At 40.8% G+C, this 22,280-nt stretch overlaps 1 protein-coding gene across 1 annotated transcript in view; it reads left to right on the top strand.

Annotated features, from left to right (window-relative positions):
• The window catches only part of arhgef28a (Rho guanine nucleotide exchange factor (GEF) 28a), a 44,774-nt gene that overhangs the window by 1,307 nt on the left and 21,187 nt on the right, over positions 1-22,280 (top strand). The window contains exons 2-13 of the mRNA XM_017038347.2: positions 4,499-4,552; positions 10,003-10,153; positions 10,480-10,842; positions 13,163-13,352; positions 14,534-14,726; positions 14,946-15,015; positions 17,654-17,697; positions 17,815-17,881; positions 20,747-20,862; positions 21,161-21,420; positions 21,517-21,703; positions 21,789-21,900. Of these exons, the coding sequence (XP_016893836.2) occupies positions 4,520-4,552; positions 10,003-10,153; positions 10,480-10,842; positions 13,163-13,352; positions 14,534-14,726; positions 14,946-15,015; positions 17,654-17,697; positions 17,815-17,881; positions 20,747-20,862; positions 21,161-21,420; positions 21,517-21,703; positions 21,789-21,900 (1,786 nt within the window). The 5' untranslated portion in view covers positions 4,499-4,519. The remainder of the gene's footprint in view (positions 1-4,498; positions 4,553-10,002; positions 10,154-10,479; positions 10,843-13,162; positions 13,353-14,533; positions 14,727-14,945; positions 15,016-17,653; positions 17,698-17,814; positions 17,882-20,746; positions 20,863-21,160; positions 21,421-21,516; positions 21,704-21,788; positions 21,901-22,280) is intronic.

The following is a 22,280-nucleotide window of genomic DNA, read 5'->3' on the forward strand; positions in this document are numbered from 1 at the left end:
CGTGTGGTCATCAAGTGTCATCAGGAAGTCCATTTGATGGATACAGAAAATGATCCCAAACATACAGACAGTGTCATTAGGAACAGAGTTTGGTGCAAAGAAGAACAAGGACTCCTGGGATAGATTGTAGGGCCGGCCTCAGCGCTGCTCTGATGTCAACATCATTAGGGTGTCTGAGATTACACGGAGAGAGAGAAGGGTTGAAGCCAACGTACGACCATGGAAGATCTATGGCTACATCTCCACAATGTTTGGAATAACATACCTCCTGGCATTCCCTAAAAACTGAGAGCTAGCGATTCTGGATGGTTTAATTCTTTTTCTGCTGAATTGGTTCCATTTTTTTTTTTAATTTTAATTTTCCAAACAGTAACACATCTGTTAAACATTTCCTGTGTTTATGTTTTAAATCATACGTACTAATCATACGAACTAAAATTGTGTTCAGTAAAGACTTAATAAAATCTGGAATAACAATTAAACATACGAACTAAAATTGTGTTCAGGGAAGACTTAATAAAATCTGGAATAACAAAACTAAAATTGTGTTCAGTGAAGACTTAATAAAATCTGGAATAACAATGCCAGATCCTGTGGCTTATCCAACACAACACCGGGTCCTTGTCCAACAGGATCTTTGGGTGTGGTGTGGTTTGGTGGGATTGGAGATTTGCCTCACGGTGGTGCCGTTATTAGATTTTCAGCCACCACTTGATACTGTGAGATCAGTGTGGACCAGACTTTCTGAGGGAATGTTTCCAGCAGTGTTTGTGACATGTTATTTAAAAAAAATAATAAAAATATTGGTGTACCTAATGAATTCTCTGAGTGGAGTACTATGTGTTAAAGAAACAGTAGTAAAATAATTGGAATGTTTTTGGTCATAAAATGTGGAGACCAGCAGCTCCAGTTACTTTGGTTTTCCTGGATGTTTGTTGTAGAAGCGTCCTTGACTGAAGAGGTGAAGCTCCTTTTAAAATGAAATAAAAATAACTTCATGGCCCTTTTATTTGTATATAATGGGGCTAATGATAGCTAACACAAAAAGATAACACAAAAGATGTGTTGTGTTTCTTTCCTATCTAAAGGTTGGCAGGAAACACTTTTATATTTGTTGTACGTAAAAGATGTGTTGTGTTAGCATCTTTCCTATCTAAAGGTTGGAAGGAAACACTTTTATATTTGTTGTACGTTTAGTGAGTGCGATGTCTGTTATGGTGTCATTAATAATTCTGTTGTCTTCACTGCAACGAGCAAATTCTGTGAGCGTCAATAAGTGGTTGTCAATTCATCGTTGTACCTCACACAAAAGAATGTGTGTAACAAACTCAAGTATTTTAGCAGAACTTGAAAAGGAATAGAAAATCAAATTTTTATATTATGTTGTAACTCCTCCCACTCTAACTCAATAACTAATTGCAGCCTGTCACGTGAGAGGAATTAGATTATTCAGCCTGTGTCACCTGAAAAATAGAAAGAACGTCAAAGACAACAGGATCAACTTTCTTTGCTGAAGTCTTGGCAATATTTGCATCACGTGTCTAAAAGTCAAAATGATTTTCCAAAATGTTTTTTGACAGCAAACATTTTCTTGTAATCGTGTAATCTCCTCAGTAACGCCCTGTTCTGTAGTTTGTGTCCTCCAGCAGATCAAATTTCGTACTCACACCGAACGTGTCAAAGGCTAAAGTCAGGCTGAGCACAAAGGCTGTGCAGAGCAGAAACGCCAGACCCGTCTACGCCATGTTTCTGGGACTAATCGCTGCTATCACGTGTAATATTTTTGTGATCGTAGAATGTTTATTTTTGATATATGATATAAGGGATTGATTTGTTATTGTATTGTTGAGTTGGAGAAAGCTTTTAGACCGATGTCCTTTAATGTCAGCGTGTAGACTCAGGCTGTGTATTATAACCTTACATAAACACGGGGCCTTACAAAATATTCACACTGTGTTTACTTAATAGGTCACAACAGAAGACATAGGACAGAGTTAATTCTTCAATATGACATGTTCCTGCTCCATGCGCAGACACAGTAAAGTCCTGTTGTTATGAGTAGGCTTAAAACCAAGAGAGACGCCCAGGCCTGTGGCACTGGACCATTAACTATCAATAAAATGTTAATATCACAGTCAAATAGGCTTCTGTGTTGGATAAACCCTGAGGACACATGTTAGTGTCTCACAGAAAAATGTGGATCAATCTGCAGTGACACTAAATCCAGTTGTTGTATTTTGTTGCTGCAGAGCTTCTCTTCATTAAAGATGGACTCTGTTTACACATACAGTATTTACATCTGTGGAGTTTTGGCTACAAGATTATTTTTTTATAATTTGTCACAATTTAGAAATGGGTCTCCAAACAAGCTGTTCCAATTTTAGGAGGGTCATGATAATAACCCCCTCAAAAAGGTGAGGGGTGGGACTCAGGTGACTCAAACCACACTATCACTCCTACCTGTGTGACGATCTCGTACTCGTACACGGCTGCCGCACCGCTATTATGTACAAGCGAGGAGCTAATCATAGCTGCTCATTTAGCAGAGTGCTAAATGACCATGAAAACACATGAGGCGCTCAAAGTGGGTTGTCATCTGTAGCAAAACAGGGCAGACGGCCCGTGACATATTAACATGAAGGTAACACTGTTAACCACTAGAGCGAGACTACGTCCAGGTTCATTCTTGTCTCTCCACTGTTTTCTGGAGCAGCTTCTTCTTCTGGGTCTGAACTGTGACTACGGTTAGACCGCTGTTTGTTATCGAGTCATTTCTCTCTCTACTGTTCAATGGTTGCCATGGTTTTGTGAAGCCGTCCCCAGGTCTTCAACCTGTGGAAGCGGTGGTTGGAGCGTTTAGAGGTAAAGACAGAGAAACAGAGCTGTTCAATAGGTGTGTAAAGAATCCAGCTTTTCTCTTTGGGTTTGGACCAAAGCATGTTGCTAATGATTTGTTAATACATATCCCCATTGTTTAATGACATTTTTCATCTGTGATTTTAGAAATTGGGGAAGTTGGCCACATTACATTAGACACTTTGAATTTGTTTTTTGTTGAAAAGTTAAACCATGTAACCAACGTATAGAAGATATAAAGGAACAGCTGTAGCTTTTCCGTTTTAACCAATGGTTCCTTCCTAGAGTTGTTTGAAAGTCAGTATCAGCAGTGTACGTCTGTAAATGGTCCCAATCAGTAGAAATGATTCCAATTAGTTTTGGTCTCAGTTCCTACTGAGCTCTTGGACAAAAGAGAACTGCTGTGTGCAACAGGCCCCGTGGACACTCCAGCTGTCAGGTACAGCTGCTTTCCAGTTCAAAACACATAATTGGATAATGTGCTGAAGTTAAAATAATTTTAAATTAAATGCCACTGCGTCTCCTAGTGATTATTCTGGTTTATTGTTTGAGTAGTGAGTGTTGGAGTGACGTCAGTTTTTTAAATAAATAGACAGCTGATAATCTGCTGAAGACGTTTGACTGCTCTTTACTCTTAGCAGCAACCACAGCGGTGTGAGGAGTGAGACTGGAGTTGCTGTGTTAGAGATGAGTCAGCTAATTATAGTTTTGACTAATGGTTACTTATCTCCTGTCTGAATGTAAATACATTTTAGGTCAGCTGGAAGAAGAAGAACAACAACAAACAGTCACAGTCATGTGTTCTAAACAACAAGTATGATGACAGATGAGAAACACTCAAAGAATGAAGAGTTCCCACCGTCTGACATGGTGTGAAGGAGAAGCAGGTTCCTGGAGAGTTCTTCTGTATCATCTACAGTATTTTGTTTTCATTGCCAAACAGAGAACATCATAAAATTGAAATTGGCTCTTGATTGTTAAAATGGTTCCCCGCCCCTGGTGTAGACAAAGAGCTGACGCCGTGCTCCGTCTTTGAAGTCATGTACTATTCACAGCTGAGAGTGAAGTCACAGAGGATCAGGTGTGTCAGAAGATACAGTTTCCCTTCTTTCCCATGATATTTGTTGCCTGGCGACCCTGACGCTGTATCTGTTGTAGTATCATCCACACTGGAGTGACCAATCAAATGAAATTGTCTTAGAGCCACAGGAACTTTTATCGGCCCGACCCTGTCTCTATTTCCTTGCCTTTAGTTTGTTTTGAAAGTTATCTAGGTGTAAGTGTTTGCCATCGGGAAACCAACCCTGAAATGGGCAATAGGGCAACTTGTATGATTCACAACTACTGATAAAGTGACATAGAGGGCAGTTAGTGAGGGTGACGTTAGCGGGTTTGCTTAGCTTAATCTTGGAGGAAACTGTGAGAAACAGCTCTCCAAACAAACAGGACTTCTATGACTGGTTCTTGTAGGAAATGTTTTGACCAAGTTAGAGGACTGTACTAATATTCAACAATGTTATACCCTTTAATAGAACATGTGTTATCATATCTGAGGTAACAAGAACCTTTGACATAAACCAGGTTCAAATCACTGTATTGTCCTTTATTGCATCGTCTGACATCCTGACTTTTTCTTCTGCAGGAATCTCTTGAATGGGACAAAATGGAGTTAAACAGAAGAAGGGTGCCGGTGTATGTAAGTGTCTACTTCAATCATCATATCGAATGACGTTTTCTGTGGCTAATGTGTTCCTCACCTGCAGGTGTCTCTCTGGCAGAAGGAGAGTTTGTTTTAGTTTGAGACTCTGAGCTCATTCATTGGCAGGGATAGTAGACCGGTACAGGTGCCAGTACCAGGAGTACTGTGTCGCATAATCACTTTATGACAACAAAACTCTTTTAAGTTGTCCCTTGATTTAACAGTCTAATAATGTGTTCTGGGAGGAGTGGGTTTTTCTTTTGAGTGGATTTAAATCAGTTGGAAGAACGCTGCAAAATCTGGCCCAAAATTCTGTTTTTGCTCTCACTAAAATGTAAAATATTCAAGTAGATTCTTTTTGTTTCCGTCCACCCCTTTCTTTCCATCTGTGTAGTGGTTGACTGGAAAAAACCCAATATCACAGGTGAAACTCAAGCCAGAAGGTTCTGAGTCCCTGGGGAAAACAGGCCTTGAACAGTTTGTTTGCCAACTGACAAGGCCCTGTATGAGTCTGCACCGTGGACACACCAGACAGAATAAGACAATAAGACCATTTGTTCCTTGGAATTATAAGGATTACGCAAAACCCAATTTTAAAAATTCAACATAGACATTCTTCTCTTTGAGAAAGTCTGCAGACGTGATTGAGTTATTGTTTCAAAACACTGTTGACACAGTAGAAGTCTGGTTCATGCTGTTCCCTTCATTTCTTCCGTCTGTCCTCCTCTCCCTCTTTAATCCTTCATCTACCCATTCTCTCTTTTTATCCTCACGCTCCTTCTCTCTTCTCTCCTTCCTTTCCCTCCTCTCTGTGTCTCACCCCTACTCTCCCCTATGTATGTAATCGTGGGTGGGCCAGTCTGAAGTGGTGCCAGATTTCTGGTAAGCAGTGTCGGCATGTTCTGCTGTATCACCACTTTCAGACACAGAGTGGGAGGCTCCCTCCTGAGCCTTTACCTTGACTGGCTCACAGGGACTGATTTAGGACTGCTCCAAAAAGCCTGGCGTGCGAATCGCCGCGGCCTCCGCCGTCTACCGCATGCACCTCTCCATTAGGAGGAAGTGGTGTCTCCACCCTCTAAGGTCACAGCTCAACAGGAGCAACTCTCACCGCTGAATTAGATCCAGATTTCAATGCTGGCCTTTGTGTGGACGAGCCACGGCACACTCCTGCGACATAAAGGCTGTTTTTGTAACGCACTTAGTAAAGTTTTATGGTACACCTCTACACGTTAGGTATAGTGTCGAGCCCAAAGGAGATACTGTTCGGCCAGATCAGTGGATAAATGGTAGCATTCACGTGCACATGGAACGTAGGCATGTTTTGGTGTTAAATGAGTCGCAGGAGCTGGTGTCAGAGAGGCTCTGTTGTTCAGGCTGATGCAGGTTTGTGGTTGAACCCTTTTTTAAAACTGTTTTCAATTCATTTCGTGATCAGTGTCAGGGCCCCTCATCCTATACGACCTATCGTGTAGGATATCGTAGTATCGTAGTATTGCTGGAACCGAACTCTTACTCTCAGTCCAGTTCAGCTTTAAGCAGCTCGGAGGTTGGGTGTGGAAACTTTTGGTTATTTGAGATTATCATCTGGAGTTATTGTGTAATGTCTTGAGTCATCATGTTGCTCGAGACAAATGTTAGTTTCTTTTGTTACTTGCCCTTTCCTTGAATCATGAAAAGCAGTATAATGTACTACATTGTCCTTCATGAATGTACCTCACTGTCAAAGTATCTTTCACCTGGTGTCCTGGGCTCAGTGAAACTTCCTCAACCTTCTGAGGGTTGATGCAGATTCACCAGAGTCTGACGCAGCAACAGTTGGTGAAATTAATCATAATAACGAAGTAAAAAGTTCGGGAAGTTGCACAAATCTTGAGAGAGATTAGTAAAAAATATGTTAGTCGAAGTAAATGGAAGGTTGTCTGATCTCGACCATCAAGACGAATTCTAGAAGCAGGCAAAAACGTTTTGTTGGAGGATCTGTTAGCTGCTTCTCTTATGTGTAATATTTTTATTACACCATAATGTTATTCATGTACCGTATTTTCCAGACTATAAGTCGCACCAGTCAAAGGATGAAAAAAGTGCGACATACAGGGGTAGCAGATACTGGTACACAAGCCTAGAGTGCCCCCTAGTGGCTGTCACTGTGAAAATAACAAGTGTGAAATTATATATTTTAATATATAAGTCGCACCTGATTATAAGTCGCAAACCCAGCCAAAAGATGAAAAAAAGTGTGACTTAACGTCCGGAAAATTCAGTATATTTGTTCATGAACTGTTCTGTTTTCACTGCTGACTGTGGTCATTTAAACAGAAGCTACTAAGCCAGAAAAGTGTGGGCAACCCTGGTTTAAAGATATCTTGTCATAGTATCGACAGTATTGTTCATTAGCAGAGGGAGACGACACTGGGATAATGGTTGACTCTGTTTTCATGACTTTCTCCAGAATGTTTTTGTTTTTCTGTTTGCAGTTTAACTCTCTCTCTCTCTCTCTCTCTCACAGTTAAAGCACTTCCATTTACGCAGATGGAGGTGGATTTGCTTTTTTACTTTCTCCAGAATGTTTTTGTTTTTCTGTTTGCAGTTTAACTCTCTCTCTCTCTCTCTCTCTCTCTCTCTCTCTCTCTGCCACGCCCTTCAGTGCTGTAGATCTCTGTTTGGTTTGAACTGCTGACCAAAAATGTCTACAGTAATCTTCATAATTATAAATAATACCAGGTACATATTGGTGTTATTATACAACAATTAGTCTGTCACGGGCAGCCCTGGTCTTTGATGTGACATGAGTGTCAGCTTTAATAACCGTCTTTTCTGACATGTAGAGGGCAGAAATATCTTATTGACACAGTAGGTTAGATCCAGGAGGCGACAAGTCTGAAGTTCACCACTACTGTCACCTTCACTACAAACTGTGAAGCTACTGTGACTTCATCATTGTGTCTCTGTGGTAATCTGAAACGTTTATCTTAATTAGCGCTGTCGAATGATTACAATTCTGAGTCGGATTAATTGCAGGGTAGCTTTGGATTAATTATTTTTTCAGTACATTGGAAGGATAATAACAGCAGGTACGTGTATGTGCTTCACACCTGGCTTTCTTTGTGGCTAATGAAAATAAAAGAACAATTAGTGCTTTTTTTTTATGAATAAAGTGAGTCCTGTATACTTAAGTCATTAGAAACACATGCAGCATGTTTATTTTAGTAATCTTGAATGGTATGTAACAGTGATTTACACCGGCTGTAATGCAAACCTTTCCGTAAGTGTTGCCAACATCTGTTCCGATTTGTACTCATTAACCACAAAAATAAATGATTTTTCAGCACTTCGACCCGAGCACTCACTCAAAAATATGAATATTTCAAATGAAAGAGACGATATCACTGTTCACTGGTGCTGACACTGGAGCTGTTTTTGTTGTCGCACTGCCAGTGATCTTACTCCCCTGACGTCACCTACATGTTGCACTCGGGGGATCATTGCAAAGTGCTGTAAAGCTGATGCTCCCTGGTTTCCTGGAGACCACAGGGAGGAAATGGTGCTGTTTTTCCTCCACTGGTCAGATAAAAACACATCAGCATGGTGTCATCATCATCATCCAGATTATTTTTCTTTATAATCAGTGATAAATACTAAATGCTTGTTGTTCTATGCTGAGGTATTCTGGCTCTAAATTAGTGAGGAAGACTCCTTTTACTTCTCCTCCATTGTAAACACGTGCTGCCTGAAAACTGCACATATGGGATGCATGAGCAAAAACCACCTGGTGCTGAATATTTTATTGTCACTGGATAAGGCCGTGTCACGATAATGCCAAAGACTAAAGGCCGTAGATCACGTCCGTCTGACCCAATAACAGCAGACCTTAAATCTTATGTACATTCGCAGACTTTGATGGAGGAGAATGTAAATAAAAAAAAAATTAAATATTTTGCGCCTTAAATCGTATGTACATTCGCAGACTTCGATGGAGGAGAATGTAAATAAATAAAAAAAAAATTAAATATTTTGCGTACAATGTTGTGTACAGAAACAGTCAGTTAACATTACATTATCAGTACTCCTGCAGTGAAACAATAATAAAGTGTTGATACTTTATTTATATATACGGCACCTTTCATACATTCATGCGTGTGATACTGCCTGAGCTAGTCACATCTTATTGGCCATTAACACAGAATCAGATGCAGCTCCTAAAATGATCTCAGTGTCAACAAAGCAGATTGTATTACGACCTCTGTATATCATTTTTCAATTCAAGTTTTTAATATTGTATTATGTAATAGAAATTGTATTATGTAATTCAAGCTTACCTTGTAAGTGTCAAACAATCATGACAACAACCTCAAGGTTGGAGTCCACTCATGGTCAGTGATGTAACAGAGAAAAAAAGTCCTATTATGGAAGTGGGTCATGAAGTGGATGCTCATTGGCTGTAAGACTCTCCTGTTGTTACTAATTTGAATTTCACTTCTTCTTCTTCTATTTTTCCAACTGCTTCATTTTCATACATTCCATTTAAAAATCAGAGGAGAAAAACAAAACAACACAGGAAGATGTTTTCTATTTCTGGTTCACTGTTTTTAATTACTATTCATCCCTTAAGGGACAATATTTTCTACTACTACAGTGACCAGCACCAGACACACAGGAACAGTGGTCTCTACCAGAGACAGAGGAGATGTTTGGGTTGAGACAGTGAAACAGTTCTGTGTGGACTTGGACGCCAATCATCCAATTAGGAGCCCAGACCTTTAACCCTCAGTCCAGGGGTCAGCAACCATCAACACAATTTCACCATTGTATCTACAGTAATTCACCAACAGCAGCAAACACATTTTGACCATTCAAGCGATGGTAGTAGTGCGGTGTTGACCATCTGTTGTTGTTTAACTAGTTGTACCAAAGGAAAGAAAAACACAACGTGCATATTTCTACATGCAGACAGTCATCAGTTCCAACAGAACAGAATGTAATATTTATGCCAAACTCAGCTGGTCTCCTACAGTGACCTCTAGTACAAATTTGTACACTTGACTTTCAGTTATTTTGTTGTTTTGCTGGAACTATAGTATGACAAGGAAATCTGGTTTGGACTTGGTTCTTGTACAACTTTCCAGCTCTGTCCGATGAGCTTTCTACTTGTAATACTAATCAATTTGATCAGCCGTGGGAGTTCTGTTTCTTGGCCATGAGAGTGCCAAGTTCTAACCACTAGACCACCACGAAGAGAGCAACCGTCCACTTCCAGAAATTGCTCAGTGGAAATTCCTACATTAAAGGAATTCCCAGGATTCTACTGTATTTTAAATATATGAATTATAATAAACATGCCTTGTCTACCAGTGATCGATGAAACATTTTTCAAATGCACAGTATAAAAAAAAAAGGACTTTGTAATTTTCTGATGATCCTGATGTCGTGTGTTCTTCGACTCTCAGGGACAAGTGCAGGCAAATGTGAAGTTGAAAACCACAGTCCCTCACGACGCAGACTTCTACATTGTTGTACAAGGTTCGATGCTTGCACACGTGACCGCAGCAGAGAGACAGGAGGTTGAAGATGGACTGACTCTTTCCTTCATGGTTCCAGGTTTGTCCTTCTCATCCACACACATTCTTTGTTCCTTGTCTTGTGTTACAGTTGTACCGCGACTGATTTGTGTGGAAACCATAAACCATAACATGTATCCCAGCCATGGTTACGATCCTGCACATCCTGACCGTGACCGTCTGTTCTTCTTGTGATGAACAGCAGCTGCGGAACCTGACCTATAGTTTGAGAACCACTGATATAGAGTTGTCTGCTGCCATGATAGTTGATCTGTGAAAGATGTAAATGTTATTAATATGACTAGTAAATGGAAATGTGCACAGGTTAAGACTGATTAAAACATATCTTATGATTCTCTCCTTTAGGCAACGACTGTATGGAGGTCTCCTCTGTAACGGCCTACATTTACACAGAGGACCAGGCCAAGCCATGTGGAAGTGAAGCTTCTCTTGAATACGTCACCGACGTTGTCCAGGAAGCAGCGGAGTACCTGAGTGCACACAGGGACCGGCTCGGGCCCCAGAGCTACCAAGAAGTCCTGAAGAGGTTTCCATTGCTCGGGCAGGCGGCAGACAAGGGCCTCTCTGCCGGAGACTTACACTGTGACGAGGACGATGAAAATGATGCGCGAGCCAAAGAAGGTGATCTACGTCATCTCGATGAGCAGATCACTCAAGCCTTGGCCAACATGGATTACCTTCGACAGTGGAAAAGTCAACAAGGAGAAGGTAAAGACGCAGCAGCCTCACAGTGAGACCTTGAGGGTTGTTTAGGGTTCAGTTTTTCTTAGCAGGTCATGTCATGTCATGTCCCTCCGCACCTAGGTGTGGAGAGATGTTAAGGTGATATTGTTGTTCAGCTGAGAGCTCATCGGCAAAGAAATATTCTCTGCGGTGTACTTTATTGATCCCAGGCTGGGGAACTGCAGTTTTTGTTTTAGTTAGATAATGGTGAAAGTCTGGTGAAAATAGCTAAAAATATCATCTCACCTCCCTGAAAACATTTGTGTGCTGCATTTTCAGTTCCCAGTAGAAGTAATAAACAATGACAAGACACGGATTAATTGTTAGAACTATAGTAGAACGTTGGCAGTTACATCAGTGCTAGACAAAGATACCAACTTCACCACCAGAGCTTTATACATAAACCAGCAACATCTACGGATGTCCGATATTAACTTTTTTCCGATATCCGATATGCCAATATTGTCCAAATACTTAATTTCTGATTCTGATATCAACCGATACCGATAAATGCCTGGTAATATTTAAAATAGATTAATTAAATAAGCTGCAATGCTGCCATCTAGTGACTTTCACTTTCATATACAGCCGTTTATCCCCCAAACTATTTGTAGGGCACAGGTCATTTACATAGATATTACATACTTATGCTAATATCGGTCTGCTAATATCGGTCTGATAATATCGGTCTGCTAATATCGGTCTGCTAATATCAGCCGGCCTGACATTAGGGGCTTGTGTAGGTATCGCAGTCTTGAGACTAGTGTCTTAGTCTGGTCGTAGTCCAGGTTGTTTATTTTAGCCTTGAGTCTAGTGTCTGTCACTGATTTATCAGGAAATGTTACTCTTGCTCATTTAACCTTGCTAACTGAATGCTAATGTCCAGTTTTGGATCACATGATGCAGAACTGACCAGACGGACGGACAGACAAAGGCCAGGGTACTCCAAATATTTAGCAATTACTGCCATTATTCCATGGTCTTCAGATCTGTGTCACGTTGTTGCTCAGTGCGTCTATTAAATTAATTCCCACAACACCCCCCCACCCGCCCGCCCCCCCACATCACCTGAGTCTGGGTTGTTTCTGGCATCAGACTTCACAGCACATGCCAAAATGTTTCTGATGTTGACTTTTCCAACACACGATTCAAAGGTATTGATGACCTGAACTGGACACGTGTGTTTGATCAAATCAACTCAAAGTTCATGTAACAATGTATGTGTTTCATTTTATTTGAGTTTTCCAAGGCTTCAAGAGTTTTGAAATTATAGGAAGCAACAGTTTTAACCAAACTATTAAAAGTATCAAATCTATGTATCATTTCCAACAGGGTCAGGTCCTGATTGGCTCCCTCAGATATGTTTTTCCTCATACCTTTAAAAGAGTTTTGGTAATGAGAAGAACATGATTACCTCCAATTGGATCATTAGATGAGTCAACCAAACAGGTTGTGACCTGGAGTCAAAGGCAGAATTCTACAAAGAATGAAGTCGATGGTGGAAAAACTCTTTAAGAACGCGTAAGATTTTAAGAGAGAAAATAACTTTGTTACTTTCATAAATAAATGTGTTTTGTTTTGTTATTTGTCTTTCAACTTTTTGACTTCCTCAATGCTCGGGTGCTTGTGCTGAAAATGTAATTATTATTTTTTTATGCAAAGTACTTGCACGGTACAAATGCAAAGTGGCTGCAGGCCCCTCGTCCTTCACGGCATTGTTCACTGGTCAGACAATGGGATTGTTATGTTCTCAACTTTGCATGAGAAACACGCAGTGTTTTCACCGCCAGTTGAAAATCAGGGCACAATTTTCCCAACAATGGGAAGGTTACACATTAATCAGTTCAACGTGGGGCTCCAGAGAGAAGGTGAAGAGAAAAAAGAAACGGTGAGGTCTGATCTTAACACTTAGTATTTATATACACATAATATGCTTTTTTTTAAAAATCAGTGTTCTGTGTCAAAAGTTAAATAAAGCAAAGATTTAAAGCCATGGGAAAATATTTCACTGGTTGTAATTCAATCAAAACATGAGGTGAGGGCCAGCACATGTTTCACAGCAGCTGTCACATTAAAGAATCAAGTTCTTCCAGGTTGTAATATTATAGATGAGCTGGAGATGTAGCAGACTGAACTCGTGCCTTTGTCCCTTCCCCTGTAAAATATGCCCATGGCAGACATACTATACATTCTGTTCATAACCTAGGACCTGTACACATGTGAGGCAGCCACACCATTCACCTGAAAAAGAAACCGATTTTGGAGAATATATTTTAATGTGTTGTTTTTTGCCGTCTACTTCTAGCTGCTCATATACAATACCAAGAAAAGCTGCTTCAGCTGGCGGTGCGCTTGGGTTTGCCTGGTCTCTCCGGCTACCTGAGTCAGCGGTCAAGAGATCAGAAGACGGAGACTGTGGCCAATGAGGAGAGAGAGACTCCACACCAGCTGACACAGACCAACCAGTGGAATCATTTCTTTAGAGGTCTCACAAGGTATGACAACGGTGTTACAGTGTCTTCTGTTAAAACTATAAAGTAATGAAAGTATTTGATAAATATGTAAAGTATAGGTTGAGTAGAACTGAGTAATCAAACAAACTGTTGCTTTAGATGATTATAGTTATATCTTTTGTTAATGAAATTAATACATTTAGGATGATCAAATTTTACATTGAGCAGACGCTACCTATCTGTTGAAAATAGAAAAAAATATATAATATCAAAAAACATATACAATACAATACATTTTACACATAAAATAAAAATATATTATTAATAAATTGCAATATATATTTTTATTTAAATATAATTATGTGTGTTAAATATATTTAAATATATTTAACACACATTTAACACAAATATATATTTTAAATATTGTGAGAAGCATTTTCAAAAGTGAGGAACTTTTATTTTAAATATTTTGAGAAGCATTTTCAAAAGTGAGGAACTTACTTTCAGAAAGAATGACATGTCTTGGCTTTTCTGTTGATGACAGGCAGATTCATACTGTCTGTCCTATACACACACCTGATCTCTTCAACAATCACAGAAAATATGAGTATGAGCTGCATTTGGGTATTTTCACAGTCAATAAACAATTGAAATATAAACACATATGAAACAACAGCAGGTGAGTTCACAGTCAGTTTACTCACAAATTTGGCCAAAAAAAGAAATGTCCAAAGGACCAGACATGTCCTCCTCAGCAGCTGACCTTGTTCGACCTTGGACGTCTGTAGACAGTTCTTGTGTAGGCTGGACTAATCCGCCCAGTCAGCAGAAACAACAGCGGGAGCCGTTATTGCTTTGTAGACAGTAGCTGGAATCAGCCCAGAGGGTAAACAGAAATACCAGAGTGTAAGGGCAGCACAGACTGCTCCAGGTGCGATAGGACGTCTTAATGAAATGTGACAGGTGGCTTCAGACAACGCACGAGGAAACGTAAATTAAACACTGAGACGTAAACACAAGTTTCTTTTCAACCTTTTGAGGTATGCTCCGCGTGGGCCAAGTCCCACATAGTATGTACATACCAGAACTGACAAATCAGGACGGACTGTCGTTACAAACAAATCAAACGACGGTTCATGATCGCACTGGACATCAGTTAAGGTTTGTCCATGTGGGATTTTTATATGAAGCTTAGATTTGGATTTTCCTTCTTCTCCCATCAGTTCTCCAGATCCGGCTCTTGCCCCAGGTCCGGGGGTGTGTAGGAGGGTGTGGTCAGATAACTGCTCTCTGTTGAGGTTTTGCCCTTGGACCAACTCCATCACCCTGACGGTGCGTCAGGCTCCTGGCAGCTGCCAGCAGGACACCATTAAGACGTTGCGAGATAGACTGAAAGATCCCAGTACCTTTGACCTGGTAAGAGTGGACAGATTTGAACTTAAAAATATCATTTTAAGAGTTAAAAAAATACTACTAATCCACATTTAATGCAATGGCCGTTGCTGTTAATAACACAGTTAGAACATGGTTGGGTTTGACTTATATTTATATCAATATTAAACCTTTGACTCACACCATATATTTATCCAAAGAAAGTCTGCAGAAATATAACCGTCAGTTTTTCATGTGTTTTAGATAAATATGGTGAGAGAGAACACACGGCTACAAATGAAAAACAAAGAGGAATTTCTCTGCAACGGCAAAGGTAAGTTATTTATCTGTATCCACTGGGACCAAACATTCATTTGTTTGGAACATTTTTTACACTGACACGTATTTACATCCAGTCATTCCACGGCCCATTCCACAACATGGATGCTCTAGTACACAGTGGCTACACATGTTGTCGTTTACAGGAAAAGGTTTTCATTTCATAGAAGCAGCTCGAGCTTAAAATGCCGTCTCCACACTAAGCGTTCATGTGTGGAGACTTCAACTTCAGGTCAGACCAGCCTCACTGAGCGCAGGGCAGTAAATAAGTCGAGATGATTTTCTAGACATTTTTTTCGTATTAGTAACACCAACGTTTTGATTACTCACTAATATAAACAGCTGTAAAACACATACATCTACCTGCTGATATTTATCTTTCTGTTCCAGTAATGTACAGTTTTCATATTTAGGGACGTTAATTAATCTTGGGTAATCATGGTTAAATGTGATTACCTTTATAATGAATATTAATTAATAGTGCTTATTCTGAGCTAAGACTGAGGATTCATTTAATTTGACAGCCAGAGTATTTCCATAATCAGACATGTTCTGCCGTCAGACTAACTTTCAGTTATTCCGATAATGAGTTTAGAACCAATGACAGTGACAGTCACAAAATCCTCACCTTGAAAAGAAGTCTCTGTAAAAAGCATGTGTTACTGCACTGGTTCACGTGTGTTGTTCACCCAGGACACACGTGTGTTACTGCACTGGTTTATCAGAAGCAGTCACGTGTGTTGTTCACCCAGGACACACCCGCGCGGGAGACACGTGTGTTACCTGAGTGCTCACTAGTGTCCCACGTCACGTGTGCAACAAAACATGTGGATAAAATAACAAGACCACGTAAACATACCAGGGCTGTCACCATACCAACATCACAGTATCAATAGCGAAACCTTTTCTACACTTTTCGATACTTTTCCAAATAAAGGGAGAACACAATTTTAGAAAACACACTTAAAAATAATTTGTGACTCAAGTAACTTAACCTAAGTACAGGTTTCCTGTCCTGGAGAATGTTAGTATAATCCCACAGCAATATATTAAGGAAGTACCAGCAATTAATTTAATGAAGTAAATAGTTGCGGTTTACGTTTGCTGCCAGTGTTTATGCTGCAGGAATGGATTTCTGGAGCTCGTGCGAGTGAGTCTTCGGCTGTGTTAAAGAAGGGTTGAGATTTTTTCTCACACGTCGGTGACAGTCACTAATGGTCGACACGGTCCTGTTTTTGTGCAAACAGGAAGTGGTGGAGTTTGGGTCCTTGCCTAAGTGAAATTGAACCAGTTACAATCCTTTAACGACTAGATCGATGCTAATGCTAATTAGCCTCTTGGATGTTACTTCAGCACAGTTGTTTTTCTTAAACTCCACCATCCGATCAGACAGGTTCAAACTACTGAAGGTGAAATGCCTGGCGTGCCATCTGGACTTAAAGCTGTGGTTCCCAAAGTGGGGGGCGGGTATCACACAGGTTGTCTTTTTCTGTAGTCTGTGCATATTCTACCCATGTGTGTGAGGGTTTTTTTTGGTTTTTTTTTTTGGGTTCTCTAGTTTCCTCCGGCAGTCAAGAAAACATTCCGACTGTGGATTAGGTGAATTGTCTCTGTGTGTGATTGACTGGTGAACTGTTAAGAGCATGCAGTGGCCCTGCCCTGTGACTGCTGGGATTGGCTCCAACTCCCCCTCTGACTCTGAAGAGAACCGAGCGGTAGAAGCCGAATCGGGAAAATCTCTCAGTTCTGGCTCCGCTATTTCCTGCTCTCCTTCGTAGCCTCAGTGCCAGAACGGGGACTAGTTTGAAACCGAATCAGTGCATATGTTGTGTTTTGGCTCCTTGCAAGTGGAAAACCAAATATTTGCTGTTACGGTTCCCAGTTTCGGAAGTGGCAAATAACAGTAAACGTTAAAGGAATGACGAGCTGCAGCTTCAGTTAAACCTGCGGCTCTCTGCCTGCTCTGCGTCCTGACCGTGTGTGTGTGTGTGTGTGTGTGTACATGAGATGGTATGTAAGTGCAGAGAGTGTGCTGAGGGCTGTCAGAAAACGGACCACCACAGGTTGAGTTGAGCAAACATTGCTATGGTCGGACTTCCATCACACAAAGTAGTGAAGAGACTGAGAAAACACCCGTCCAACAGACACCGTAAAAGGAACACTGAGCCGCACACGTGCTGGTTCCTCCTCTGAGATGGCAGAAAACTCCAGGGAGGACATGTTGTTTGTTTTGGTTTTTTCAGAGGTGACGTGCTAAGGCCAACGCCCAATTATACACAAATAAAAAGATCCTTCAAAACATATCCACTGCTTCCTCTTCCAGACACACAGATCTGCTGCTTTCCGCCCTTACCCAGTAGCCGCCGTTGTTGGTTGCCATAGAGATGGCTGCATCGACTCAAAGAGAAGCAGGAAGTGTTCCTCAGTATTGACCTTAACCTCGTCTGGACCTCAACCGCCATCCATTAATTCTCTCAAAATAACAGTCACACAGAGGGGAGCATGTTCTCTTCCTGTGGACCTGCTGCTTTGGATAAACACTGACCGACTGGACAGTGTACTGTCAACAGGTCTGTGCTGGGAGGAAGAGTTGGAGTATCAACAACCAAAATTAATATCTTTATTTCACACAGGCCTGTCCAAGGAGCCGCAGATGCAGGATATCATGGTGGACGATGTGAGTACTAAACAAAATACTGCATGTGTGCCGGTCTGTAGTACTCATCATGTGTTCATCGATCGACTGCTTTGGTTCGTCACCTGTTTTACGTTTGATTTCTTTTGTGCTTCAAAGGATTTTAAAGATGGGCTGGTTCTATCACTGCATGAAGATGATGACGAGAAAAAGAACTCTCTGCCAGGTAACCTCTACTGTACTCTACTCTACTGTACTCTATTCTACTGTACTCTACTCTACTGTACTCTATTCTACTGTACTCTACTCTACTGTACTCTATTCTACTGTACTCTACTCTACTGTACTCTACTCTACTGCGCTTTACTGTTCTCTTATCTATAATCTGCTCTCATCTCGTCTTGTCTCCTCTCCTCTCCTCTCCTTTCTTTTCCTCTCCTTTCCTTTCCTCTCCTCTCCTCTCCTCTCTTCTCCTTTCCTCTCCTCTCCTCTCCTCTCCTCCCCTCTCCTCTCCTCTCCCCTCCTCTCCTCTCCTCTCCTCTCCCTCCTCTCCTTTCTTTCCCTCTCCTTTCCAGCCCTGAATCAAGTCTTAGAAATATACATAGAGACTGATGTTAGCGTTGATGTGGGACTGTGAAGTCGTACTGTTAAAGTACATGATTGTGCAGTACTTTACCTGCTGGGACCAATGACACAGTTCTGTCCCTGGAACAAAGACACGACATGGGGCAGGCCTGTCATTCTCTGCTCCTCTGTCTCCCCTGCTGGGAGGAGACCCTGCTGTACCAACCTTCACCAGTTCCTCCATAAGCCGGGACCCCCGCGGGTCAGACACTGAAGCTGTGTACTTGAAGTTGAGACACAGAAAGAGGAAAATGTTAACAAGCCCAACTGTCCAGCACTTACAAAGGCTGACATTTGGTCTGAGGCACAGACGTTAACATCGGATCCTCTTTAAACGCAGGCAAACACACAGGGTTCCATCAACCCAGACAGTTAAAACACATACAGGCCTGTAAAAAAACAAATCTGCGGATTTGGAGGATACGTAAATGTTTAGGTGTTTCCAGGGCGATTGTAAATGCTATCTTCCTGTCGAGGAAAAAAAATGGTTTTACTGTAAATAAAAACAAACAAACAGTGCAGTTCAGACAGAATGAGCCTAGTTAGAAACATGCCCCCCCCCTCCCCCATGGCAGTACTGTGGTTGAAACATAATAATAATATAGCTATTACTATTACTACTATTGCTATTATATAATATATAATAGTAATTCTTATAGCTGTGAAGTAGAAAAATTAAAAATAAATACATGTAGCAAGAAATCAAATTTTTTTTAGCTAAATTTGTCAATTCATTTTTAATTCATTTCATTTTAATTCTAATGTCTTCCATTTGAAGACTTTGAGGCAAAATACTGTAGAATTTTGAGCATTTACTGGATTTGTGCTTGAAGTTGAAATTTTTCTGGGTGCCTCGGTTGGTCTGTTCCACCTCTGAAAGAAATCTTTCTGAGGTTGGTCACAGTGGCCAACAACGGCCAAATAAGATCAAATGTCTTTAATAACATTTTACAAACATTAAATCAATCAATTACACACACTCTTCAAACAAGTGAGGGCAGAAGGTGCCTCCAATGACTGCACAGATTTGCCCTGTGCCCTGACTGTTCGCTGCTCCTTGCCGTGGACTTCACAGTGTGAGAGCAGCAGAGAGGAAATGCCTCAGTGATGCCCAGGATTTCCCTTACATTAGTGTAGACTTGGCCGCTCCACACATCAAAGTCTGGGTGGAAAGTGTGCAGATTGGTGGAAATGGCATCTAATCTAATCACATTGTTGCCAATTGGAGCTTGTTACGTTGTTGTAACAAGCTGCAATTGGTGGAAAATAAATACGGCACAGAAGCTGAGACGAACTGAGAATGATGTAGTGAAGGAGTCTAGTTTGAAGTTGTGTTGCTTCGTGTAAATAGTCTTTTTCTCTTCCTATTACAAACACTTCAACAATGCCATTGGTTCAGAACGTGGAGAAATAACTCCACTGGTTTCAGTCTGATCAGAAACGCTCTGCATGGAAAAGGTGCAGCCAAAAAGTCAGACATAGAAATAGGAATAGGCTAAAGGGACTCAGCTTTGAGGTATATGTTTAGCATGTGTGTATGCAGAGTATATACATATATGTGTGTGTATATGTACTAATATATGTATGTGTGTATATATGTACCATTTTTTATGTACGTCTGTGTGTATATTTATATATGTATATGTGTGTGCATGTACATATGTGTGTATGTTCTTAAATCTTTATAGGTACGTCTGTGTTTATATTTATATACTGTATGTGTATGTTTGGACATGTACGTATGTGTATTTGTGTGTATATGTACTTATATTTCTATGTATGTCTGTGTATATTTATATGTGTGTGTGTGTGTATGTTTTTATTTTTCTATGTATGTCTATAATATATATACATATATCTGTATGTGTGTATATGTACATATATGTATGTGTATGTGTGTCAGTCTGTACTGTATGTGACAACTAATTATGATGTAAATGAATTTAAATTTCAGTCTGTCCTTTGAGACACAGTGGGTAAAATGCTCTGATTTGTAGTTCCTTTATTCAGTGAGAGCAGCAGCAGTGGTCCTGTCAACAGAGGAGGGCGCTGCAGTACGAGTTAGCGAATCACTGGACTAACCTCTGGTGCTCGGAATGTGAGGCTTATCTATGAAAACAAACCTTTAAAGGTCAGACATGAAGGAGGTTCACAGACCTTTAATTTCTCTTTGCTCGCTGTAATCCTTGACATTAAAGCAATGAAAGATCAATGGAACTCACCAGAACCAGCACGACCCACGGCCAGAGCTGGAGCTAATGTGGTTTGGTGACGTCATGAGAGAATCTGGAATCAGTATTTGTCACATCTTATTGTACATGTAGATAATGTATATATTGATACTGCAGTGTATCTGTTGTTGAAGTAAAATATTGAGTTTTTTCTTCTTTTTTTTTGGCTGATGTTTTTGGAAGAGGACTTTGATTTTTTTTTCACAACACTAAAGACATTGCTTTTTTTTTTTTAGTTTATGACCATATCTTGAAGGAGTCCAGTGAAGAGGAGAGCCACGTGGTCCGGCCTCTTTATGACACTCAGTGCATGGTCGCCAGCGACAGTCAGAGGACCGCGCTGCAGCCACAGGTCGGTTCATCCTTGGTCATCAACAATCTGTTAAAAAAAATGAGTACAGGCCAATTTTGAAGATTTGTTTTTTACTTTTGAACAGCTTCAAGTGTGCATGCAAATTAAATTGATGTTTAAAAATTGACGTGATTTTGTGTTTGTTCAGTGCTGCTGTGTCACTGTCCCTGATGTCTGATAATATCGGCCAATATTAACAGAATTATGTAATATCTGTGATCAATTATCAATAAATTATTGTTTTTTTCCTCCGGTAATGAAAACCCGATAATACGTCTGTGTCCATGTGTATTTTTAGGCTGACGTTGGCGTTCCGTACAGCATCAGGGGAGTGACGCGTGACAGCACGGCGACAGACAGCGGCGTATGGGACGCACTGGACACAAACGATCTCCTTTTAGTCATCGACACTCCGACGCATTCGTCAAAGTTCAGCTCTGTGACGTCCTCGCCTCGATGCTCACCTGCTGATCAGGCTCTTGCCAGGTTGACTCGACCCACGTCCTTAGAATCAACGAGTGAGCGAGACAGTTCGCCCGTAGAAACCTGTGACCTGAGGTAAAATAATATATATATATATATATGTATATGTATATTTGGGACAATTCAAATGTTTTGTGACTTTGTTTGTGACATGGTCTTTTCTCAATCAAGTCCCAGTCTTGTGGCTCTGGAGGTGGACAGTGAGGAGGACATGGCTGAGACAAACGTACTGCCCCCCCCTCGCTCATCAGATGTGGAAAAAAGGGCCGAAAAAGTCAAAGTTGCCTCTCGTCAGTTGCCTGATCTCACCTGCACTCGCAGCAAATCTGCCTCCTCTGCCTTTGATCCTGCCACCAAAGTACACAACAAAGGCCGCCGTCCCAGGAATTCTTTTTCAAAGGCTTTGATTTCACTCTGGACTAAATTCTTTTTTTCTTGTTTAGGACTTGGACGACCAGGGAGTTCGACTGCGTTCCTATTCCTACTCTTCCCCGAAAATCAGTTTCCGTCCCACACGTTTCGCACGGGACAGTCAGACGTCGGACATGAACCCAGGTCAGTAACGCTGCTGGACACGCGGCCGTGTCCTTCCTTTGTTCACATCACTACTGGAGTTTCTCACAAGATTTATTTTATTATTTTTTATGTCCTGTGTGACTTTACAACAGCTTCCAACTGGTGGATGTAGAACAGTAGCCAAAGTAGTTGTCCTAAACCAAGAGGGTAGAGGGTTCGATTCCAGACTTGTTATATGTATATATCCTACACCTACCTTCTCACTTCTCCATTCCTCCTGTGTACTTGGAGCAAGCACATACACATACACATACACATACAAGTGTGTGTGTGTGTATATATATATACCTACATACAGATACATATATAAACATATATATACATATATACAGTATATGCATATATATGTGTGTGTATAT

Source organism: Cynoglossus semilaevis, chromosome 14 (assembly GCF_000523025.1).
Source record: "Cynoglossus semilaevis isolate Cse_v1.0 chromosome 14, Cse_v1.0, whole genome shotgun sequence".
Taxonomy (NCBI): Eukaryota; Metazoa; Chordata; class Actinopteri; order Pleuronectiformes; family Cynoglossidae; genus Cynoglossus; species Cynoglossus semilaevis.